Source organism: Pavona decussata, unplaced genomic scaffold, assembly GCF_977016875.1.
Source record: "Pavona decussata unplaced genomic scaffold, jaPavDecu1.1 SCAFFOLD_386, whole genome shotgun sequence".
Lineage (NCBI taxonomy): Eukaryota > Metazoa > Cnidaria > Anthozoa > Scleractinia > Agariciidae > Pavona > Pavona decussata.
The window spans coordinates 1,394,052-1,403,637 of NW_028145758.1; the positions used below are offsets into that span (position 1 = coordinate 1,394,052).

General features: G+C 37.4%; 2 protein-coding genes across 2 annotated transcripts in view; one reads left to right on the plus strand and one right to left on the minus strand.

Moving 5' to 3' along the window:
• LOC146451545 (uncharacterized) overlaps nucleotides 1–5,661 on the minus strand; it is a 32,327-nt gene extending 26,666 nt beyond the window's left edge. The window contains exon 1 of the mRNA XM_085099027.1: nucleotides 5,464–5,661. Within this exon, the coding sequence (XP_084955153.1) occupies nucleotides 5,464–5,622 (159 nt within the window). The 5' untranslated portion in view covers nucleotides 5,623–5,661. The remainder of the gene's footprint in view (nucleotides 1–5,463) is intronic.
• Nucleotides 1–8,386, plus strand: part of LOC146451549 (ATP-dependent (S)-NAD(P)H-hydrate dehydratase-like) — a 10,234-nt gene extending 1,848 nt beyond the window's left edge. The window contains exons 2-9 of the mRNA XM_085099067.1: nucleotides 821–866; nucleotides 1,050–1,138; nucleotides 1,704–1,812; nucleotides 2,429–2,479; nucleotides 3,494–3,598; nucleotides 4,076–4,199; nucleotides 4,686–4,812; nucleotides 7,687–8,386. Coding sequence (XP_084955193.1) covers nucleotides 821–866; nucleotides 1,050–1,138; nucleotides 1,704–1,812; nucleotides 2,429–2,479; nucleotides 3,494–3,598; nucleotides 4,076–4,199; nucleotides 4,686–4,812; nucleotides 7,687–7,888 — 853 coding nt within the window. The 3' untranslated portion in view covers nucleotides 7,889–8,386. The remainder of the gene's footprint in view (nucleotides 1–820; nucleotides 867–1,049; nucleotides 1,139–1,703; nucleotides 1,813–2,428; nucleotides 2,480–3,493; nucleotides 3,599–4,075; nucleotides 4,200–4,685; nucleotides 4,813–7,686) is intronic.
• The last annotated feature ends 1,200 nt before the right edge of the window (nucleotides 8,387–9,586 follow it).

Sequence of the window (9,586 nt, forward strand, 5' to 3'; positions counted from 1 at the left end):
ATTACAAACGAAGACTAACTTTGTTCTTATTTGGCCGCGAGAAAACTGGGTAACACAAATCCATCGATCGAGTCCGCTTGAGATAATTTGTTCAATAGAATACTTCAAATTTAAACCGAAGATATTACATGTTACATACGAAAGCTAACATTATTGACCTTTGGGAAACTGGGTAATACAAATGATTCCATCGATCAAGAACTTTAGGAAAACTCGAGTTTAATTCTGTAGCGAAACGACTTTGTAGTGAAACGACTTCACTGAAGCGAAACGACTTTACATGTGCAGCGAATCGACTTCTATTTGCAGCGAAACGACTTTGTAGCGAAACGACCGGACAGGGCTTGATCACCTACCAGGGCTGTCAATCTTAGTTTCTGTTCCAACTGATTACCATCACCCAGATCAGCTTCTATTAATTTTATCATAAGCTTTATTTTTTAGTGCATATCAGCATAGCAGTTTCTAGTTTAATCTATGCCCCTAAATTAAGCCAGACTAAAAAATGCGCCAAGCAAGTTTGACAAAAATGAATGCCAGGTCATTTTGGCATCAGCTGTTCCCATTAAATTTAATTCAGATATCCATTGACTTACCCTTGCTTCATGGCTAAAAGAGGCCTGGCTGCTCTATTAAAATACTCTAATAATGAGACAATAATATTATTACAACTCACTTCAGTCATTGTTATGGGTGTTTTTGTTTGCACCTTAATTTCAAATGGACATCTATTGTATTTTTCACCGTGGCTCAGTTGATTAAGCTCAAATCCAGGGTTAAGAATACCCAAGTTTATTTCCTTTTTCCATGTTTTTTCCAGGTATACTGGTGCTCCTTATTTTGCAGCAATTTCAGCACTGAAAGCTGTAAGTTTATGAATGTATTTTTTTTAATTATACCAGGTAACAAAAAATATTGTTCAAGTCGAGAAGATTTTAGAAACCAAATTTTATGTGCCTTTCTTATTGCTAAGGATAAAATTAATTATTTCATCTGTTAGTTGCATTAACAACAGAATGAATTTCTACTTTACTTCTTGATTTCTTCAGGGTGCCGATTTGTCTCATGTTTTCTGTACCAATGATGCAGCTACAGTAATAAAATCATACAGCCCTGAACTCATTGTTCATCCAGTGTTGTAAGTATTGTTTTCAAGATGTAAAATGAGAGATGCTTTCTTAGTTGTTAAAGTGGAAATCTGCCTCTTCACCACCTTGTTAAACAAATATTTTGATATTTTACCTTGTTTAAACAATGAAACAATAATTTTTGTTCTTCCCCAAATAAAAGTTAGTACACTTTAATGCTGTTGAAACCTTGTTAAAGAAAATACCTAGTTAATGTTTCAAAACTAATGTTCAGGTACAGACCATTGCTGACCTTACTAGCAGGATTTCATTGTAATTGGAAGAGAAAGGACATTATAGATAACAAGCAGAGAATTTCTACAGGCACTTTCATACTTATATAAAATAATATTTGTACTATTAGTACTATAGTGGTTTGAGAATGATATACTGTAAACTCATATGTATTTTTCTTTAATTTGTGTCATTGTTATGCGCGGGTGAGCATTTCCACATGAAACGAGCGCAATACAAATTATTAATTATTATTATTATTATTATTATTATTATTATTATTATTATTATTATTATTTGCAAACAAACAAATAAAAATAATTTGCTGCATTTTGCCTTTAGGGATAGAAAAACAGCAGTGAAAGAGGTCAAAGACTGGCTGCCAAGACTTCATTGCCTTGTAATTGGCCCAGGAATGGGAAGAAATCCAACTATCATTGAAAATGTTAAGGTGAATTCAATATTCATACATGCTTATATATATATACACATGTACTCACCTACAGTACCATGCAAAGAAGGCCCATCTATACACTTGGTTTTCCTGGATGAAATACCAAGAGTTGACTCTTAAATTTGACCCTATAATGTTAACTTGCCTGCATCACAATTTCAATACAAGCTGAAGACCGAAGCTCCGAATTCCAGTTATCCTCCAGATTCCTGCAGCTAGTCCCCAGTCTTTTCTATTTTCCCTCACTGGAAGTCTCTCCTCATGGCTCACAGGTTAGACAAAGATGATTATATCTATGATTTGGACTATTTGACCCAGTTGATGGGGTCTTCGAAATTACTCAGTGATGATTACAATAAAGCTGGTGCTCGTTCAAAGAAATCCAAAAAGTGAACATCTGTGAAATCCACTAGGGAGCTCACAGCATCCACCAAACCCTAGGAATCCCCAGCATCATCAGTAGATTCCAATCTTGAGATAGAGAGACTCAAGAACCAAAACCTAAAACTCCAACTCTAGATTAAAAAAAAGCAGAACTCGAGTTGGCCAAGTTGAACAAGTTGAAAGATTAGCGTGGACCAGTAGGACTCATTGTTGTCTGTTTTTTCCACAGGGTGTGCTTGAACTTGCAAAGGAACAGGGAAAACTCCTCGTCATAGATGCAGTTGAGTATACTCTTTTGTATTATCATTCTAATAACGACTGGGAATAACTCCTCACCCAGTCATCACTGTGTGTGTAAGACCTGTCAGATAAGTTCATTAAATAAATCACCCACTGAAGCCCAGTTCAGGCAAGGGAGGTTTTCATTTGAAGTTTACTGAGTGAGGTTATACCAACACCCTTTCGCCACCAGCTGTTTTTACTCTGGCACAAATGGGATCAAAAGATTGCAAATGAAATGATGAAACTACAGACATTTATTACATGACATGATAAACAACAGATTTAAATTTAACTGTAAAACAAAGTGAGAAGAGGATTTCATGAAGAATATCATTCTGTTTGTATCCAAATAAATTTAGAATATCATTTCTTAAAAAAGAATGACAAGAAAACTGTAAAAACCTGAAGCACTCTAAAGTGCCACAGTGTATCAGTCACCTCAACATGCACTCACTTTGCCTTTCTTAATGGTTTTCAATCACCATTAGATTTCTACTTTCATTTGCAGCAAATATTGCAACATCACTTAGATGTTTTCTGTAAAATTTTCTTTCAAAGATAGAATTGTCTATTTACTGATGCTTTGAATGGCAGATTATCTTTGGGAGTTTTCTTTTCCATGTTTTTCATTACATTGTCCATCATTACATAATTATTGTTGTTCAGAGTCTGAAGAAACTAGGAGACAGTCATTTTCATCTCAGTTTGTGAATCCCAGTGGACTTACATGACTTAGTTTACCACAATTATGAGAAAAAATAGGTCTGCAGTGGCTTATTTAAATATTGTTTTTGTGTTGTTGTTGTTGTTGTGAATGTACTTGCTTACCATTTGGTTTTCATAACTTTGAACAAGTCCAAATTGTTTAAGTTTGCATACAACCTTGTTATTGTACAAATTATAAAAACTACTATCTTTGGCTTCAACTAGCTACAAGGGTACATCCCAGTTCGTTACAGTTTTACTAATATTGTCGTTATTTTCTTGTATAACACTCTTATCATTTCTTTAGGATGGACTTTTTATGGTAACATCTTACCCTGAAATAATCAAGAATTACCACAAAGCAATTCTTACACCAAATGCTATGGAATTTTCAAGACTATACAACACATTGGTAAGTTCTGGTTTTTCAAGCTAATGATTATCTCCAGTGGACTAACATTTTACATGCAAACCCTAACATGCACAAAGTTAAGTTTTGTTTGTGAGAGGACATAGAACAAGGAATATATTTGTTACAGATCAAGTCACAATTGGTAAAATACATAATTTTTATGAAACAGAAGCAATGGACCACAATCATATAAAATTGTTGCTGTCTGCTTTGTCATCAGATTTCAAATTTCACAATCTCTTGCCCCGCATCAGAAACATAAAAACTGTTCTTAGCTGACTTGGAAACATGTGTGTGCATTGTTCTTGTTCATTCTTTTTTTTCCATTCTTTTTTCACTTAATTTTTTGGATTGTTGGTGACTAATGGTCACCCAATATACCAGATTTTGTAGGTGGAGGCAAAGAAATAGGAAATTTAGAACATTTGCCAAAGCCAGACCTGCGTTGTTTACCCTGATTATGTGTAACTTTCCTAGTTTGGTCGTGATCCTGATCCATCTATAGACTGTTCAAGTCACGTGACACAGTTATGCCGAGAGTTAGGTGGTGTCACAATATGCCGGAAAGGACATGAGGACATCCTTGCAGATGGAAAGGATGGTGAGAAATTAAAAAAAATTAAATAATTAAATCAATAAGTTTTACTTATTTGTAGTTGACGGCGTTGATTCTTTCATCTAGCTTTGATGGACTGTTGTCATATTGACAAAGATTAAAATACTTTAAATACTTTAAACTATCTCATAATACAACGCCTGTACTGCAGCATCTTCTTGTCCAGCCAAAGAAAACCAATTTTCAATTTTACCATGTCTAAAGCATTACTGAGGTTTTCACCAAAGTACACACTCTCCAGTTCATCACTGGTTTCACTTCTTATAGTTTTGGCCTGTTTGTTCAAAGAGTGGAAAACTTTAATATCCAGCGGATAAAATGTCCTTCAACTAGTACATTTTACTGCTGAATCTGCTGGATAGCGACTTGTCCACTTGATAAAGTTATCCACCAAACTGGGGCTAGTCCTCTTGTTAAGGACCTCATCATTCAGTTTGATAAGTCATTTTATTTCCAATTCTGCCGGTTTAGTGGTTCACTGTGCAACAGAAGGTAGCAACAGACGGTGTGGAGGACAAGGGGACCTCCTCTCGGGGTCCATGGGGGTATTTTTCCACTGGGCAGAGATGGCATTCAAGAAAATGAGCAAAGAAGAGAGGTATATATTTCAATTTGTATGAAATTTTCTGTGGTTAAAATACTACCAGTTAATTGCCTTAATTGATTCAAAGGCTGCTAAGGGCAGTTTTGTTGTAAAAAGTATGCCCTTTGTCAGTTGAGGTGACAACATGCATATGAATTCCTTGATAGTGGCTGACGTTGTTTGTTCATTCAATGAATTCAGGGTAGCTTTGGGAACTGACCGGCTTTTCTCCTTCACATGAAAAACCAAATATTCATAATTATTTGATGTAAAAAGCTCTTGATCTACAGGTATACGTAAACCCCAAAACAGAATAGTCTCATTTCTCCAAAAATCCGTCCATAAATAAACGGGAACTTTTTATCTGAGTTTACGAACGGTGTTCATCTTGTAAACCCTAGAAGCCGTACGCACAACATAAACTGTGCTGAAAAATCTTCCTAAAAATTGAGTAAGGTCTAGATGCTACCGAAAGAATAATTTGGTTAAGCTTATGTTCTTAACTGCGGCTATAACAAGCCGCTGTGGTCAGCGTAGCCGCTAAATCAGAATTTGCTGACCGAAGCAGAAATTGAAATCAAGTAGGAAAGTCGACAGAACTTGCAGAGAAGGGCTAAAAATCATGTCTTATCGGTTCTACATACTCGAATGAAATAAATAACTTACCAGAGAATGAAATATTTCGAGATGTTTTGCTGGTTTCAAACGCGACTCTTTTCGACCGCAGTCGTTCATAGCAAATACGCCAAAGCAGCCGACCACCCGCAAATGCTTTTCGCGCTCATTTTGGGTGGCGGGAAAATGGGTCGGTCGCCACTGGATCATTGATCACGGGTCGAAGTGGATGTTGGGATCATGGGTGGCGGCACAGTCATACCATTCTTTATGTGGTGCATTGTGCTTTTAAATAGCTGTGTCCGTTATGGAAGAAAAGAAAGCCTTTCCGGCGATATTTAGGGGTTTTTACCTTCGTTTTGAACAAAAGAAAATGCATTCAGATTAGCGTCAAAATATGTCCTCTGGCAATCGACTTGCAGGTGGAAAATAACAATAAACAGGATTAAGCCAAAAAGTGTTTTTTCTGATAACTGTGTGTAAAGCGGGATTTGTGTCTAATACACATCAATAACTGTACTAAACACAAATTTTATTTCTCTGTTTAGATTATGTTATAAAAACAAATGGTAAACGGCTCTAGGGTGTACTATTGAGTTATTCAGTGATGCACTTGGAAGATTTGCTAAACACAAAAAGCAAGCGTCGCTAACTCTTACGCTTCTTTCGAGCTTAGCAGCCCAGGGGGGGGGGGGGGGGGGGGTACTCCCAAAAACAATGGATTGGGGGTGTGCGGCCCGCTTCCCCAAACCCTTACCCTATTTATGACCAAAATCTGCGATTTTCCCTACCCTATTTATGACCTGACCAAAAATTTTATACCCTATTTATGACCTGATAGTGTCTGGTCAACTTCAGTTCAAAAACCCCTGGGTCCAGCACGTGACTGGAGCGCATGACAAGCCGTTGCGGCACGTACACAGTTGCTGTAAACATCATGATGAAGAAGTAGCTTCTTCAAAAAGAAAAAAAAAACGAATTCAAGACTAGAGTGCAAAAATTGATACCCTATTTATTGCTAAAATGGCGGCAAAATGGCTAAAATCGATACCCAATTTATGACCAAAGCGGCTGAAAAACCATACCTTTTGGCGCGGCACATACCTATATAACCCATATAAGGGAGTACCCCCCCGGGTTAGCAGCTTCCTGGATGCATCCGTTTAACAATTATCCTGTGGAATATCCTTGATAGGTCGTTGGCCGAGATGACTAAAATCAGGGGATATTCCACAAAACTGAGCAGGATAATTTGTTTTATTATTCAACACATTGATAACAAAGCACAGTTTCATAAGAGAAAAGCTAGAGACGATCTTTATTTTGCCATTTTTCTCCCCGACACGCGAAATTACGTATATCGCAGGATATCTGTTGACTAAGGACGACGAATATTCAATGCACCATGATTATAATTGGGGAGTATTACAATGTCGGTTGAATCAATAATAAAACTCAGAAGTGCACACTGAACCGTTTACCATTTGTTAAAAAAAAAACCGGTCAAGAATGAGGTCAAGAATGTGACAAAACTGTGGCATTCTGTGTTTGTAAGATTGATTTGAAGCTTGCGACAGCTGTTTTACAAATCTGATTGAGTTTAATTCACTCAGAAATGTATTTCGTACATTTTGAGCGAATCTAACTTAAAGTTTTGTAAAGCCGCTCTTGCAAACTTCAAACCAAGGAAACAACTAAGTTCAACATCGTGTTCACCTTCTTCTGATTTGTTGCCCGGCCTGAGAAAGGCGTTTTGGATATTGAACAGCACACTCTATCAAAGAAACAATGGGAGGTGAGCCCGTGACATCGGAAGTGGTCTTATTTCTAAATGGGCAAAAAAAAGTACGCCCCTAAAGTGTTATTTAAATTTTTAATTTCGTTTCCGGCAGAAATGCATTGATGTTAAGGAAACAACACGCTTACAGTAGTGAAACCTGTTAATTAAGGCGTTTTATCTCGAAATATTTCATTCTCTTTCTCTTGGCAAAATAAAAAGCTCATGTTGAATGTACACGTTTGGCTCAGTAATTTTAAGATGATCTTAAAAAGTAATACATGTATCGATAGTACTTCAATGAAATTCAGATGTTAGAAAATCTATGGGTGTTCTGTTTTGATGCGAGAAATTTTTGCAACAGTAGTGGCCCGCTTATAAGGATTAAACATGAACTTTGCAAGCGAGAAAGGAGAATTATCTATAGTTTGTAAACTAAAAGACACGCACAGAAATCTGGTCAACACAACCCGGACAAATTTCTATTCTACTTACAGAGCATGCGCATATGGTCGAACCTTGGTAGCAGCCTTTGGCGCCTGCGCACTCACAAGAACCTGCAACCGAATGGCTTTTGCAAAGTACAAGCGAAACATGACAACTACAGACATGATTGCGGAGATTCACGACGCATTCGAACTGTTATTTCCTGAAAAAAAGTCAGACGAAAGAGTAACGAGACAAGAACACACTGTGTAGAGCAAGTTCTGATCGAAGTGGCCCGGCCATAACTGACGATAGAGTAACGTAAAGCAAAGCTTGTACTATTTAGTTGCCGAATTCCTTGAGTTCTGTTTTTAAGTAAGTTACTTTCTTTATCGTGAAAAGCTGTTGTTTTTTTGTTGTTGTTGTTGTTGTTGTTGTTTTTTTTTTGCCGAAATAATTTTCGAAGAAAGGGGCGGTAAGAAAACTTCCACGAAAAACTAGCTAAATCTTGCTGATTTAGCGATATTTTCTTTTCCCCCTGACGCTTACTCTTCCCATATTTGTGGGCATGGTATAATGGCTCTGTACCATGGTCGCAAAACCAATCCAAACTCTGGAACCGCGTTATCCAATGAGTCAATCTTTAATAATAGAATTTATTGCGGCTTTTACTGGTATAATATTGCCAACGAATGAATGTCACGTGTAAATAGCAGAGATGCATTTCATCTTTACAAGAGACATCAATAAATATGGTGGCATGATTTGGAATACTGTTTATCTCCACTTCATTCTTATCTCACTGCTTTCAGCCAATCAGCGCCGGTTGACTACAATAGGGAACTTAAGCAACGACGACGGCAGCGGCAACGAAAACGTCACTTGAAAATATAACCTCGCGTTACTTCTATTACTTCGTGATTATTCCAACTGATTCACCTTCTACAATGTGGCCGAATTATCCGGGAACTAAATTGATAGGAACAGCGTTCAAGTAAGGAAGGAAAATGAAAAATTCACCGTCGTGTGCTCACGTTCTCCACAAAACCCTAAATTTGGTCATTTCACGTTGCTGTTTTACTGATGCCGGCAAAGAAATATACAAAAACATATAACGCACGTGCAGAGCGATTATTTTTACTCATCAAACCTACTGTTTTGTGGCGTTCTCGTTGCTGTTGCCGTCGTCGTTGCTTAAGTTCCCTAATGTGTGTGCGGCGCACGACGCATTGACAAAACCGCTGAACTCTGATTGCCAACTCAGGCACGTTGCTGAATCATTTTCACTTGACAGAGAGTTAACTGTCAGTCGAGGGCAACTTGAACTCTTACGCTGCAGCTCTGATTTCATAAAATTGTTTTAATCCCAAATTTGGAGTTAAATTAAAAACGTAGCCTCCCAAACAATTGTCTGATTTTTTTTTTTTTATTCTATTCTAAAAAAAGCAGTTACTGAAATAACTTTATTGAAAGACTTCGACTGATGCCACATTTTTACTCATTGACTCCCTTTTAGGAATTATTAAGAGAACTCTTTCAAAATTCTATTTCTGCTAGTACCGCTTGAGATGGAATATGGCGTTGTTTTTCCAGGTTGGAGGAAGGGAACGGCAATCAACCCGTGTTTGATTAGACTTTCCACAAGTCAACTTCTTAGAAAGTTGACTTGTTTGGACTTGAAAAAAGTCTTCGTTTGGGATTTGTTGTTGATACGTACACTGTTTACGAAGTAGTTCGGAACATTTCCGTTTGGAGAGAAAGCATTTCATTTGGCGTTCCGTTGACGCCGCAAAGAACCCGCCATTTTGGTTGCGGCAAAATGAATGACCGTAAAAGGCATGGAAAACAGGAATTTCCATTCGATACACCACAATCACGAAGGTGGGAATTACCCTTTAACTTACGAAGTTCCGTTCATTTCGGGATTTAAAGGGACAGTATCACGCTATTTTTAGTAACACACTGAAAATC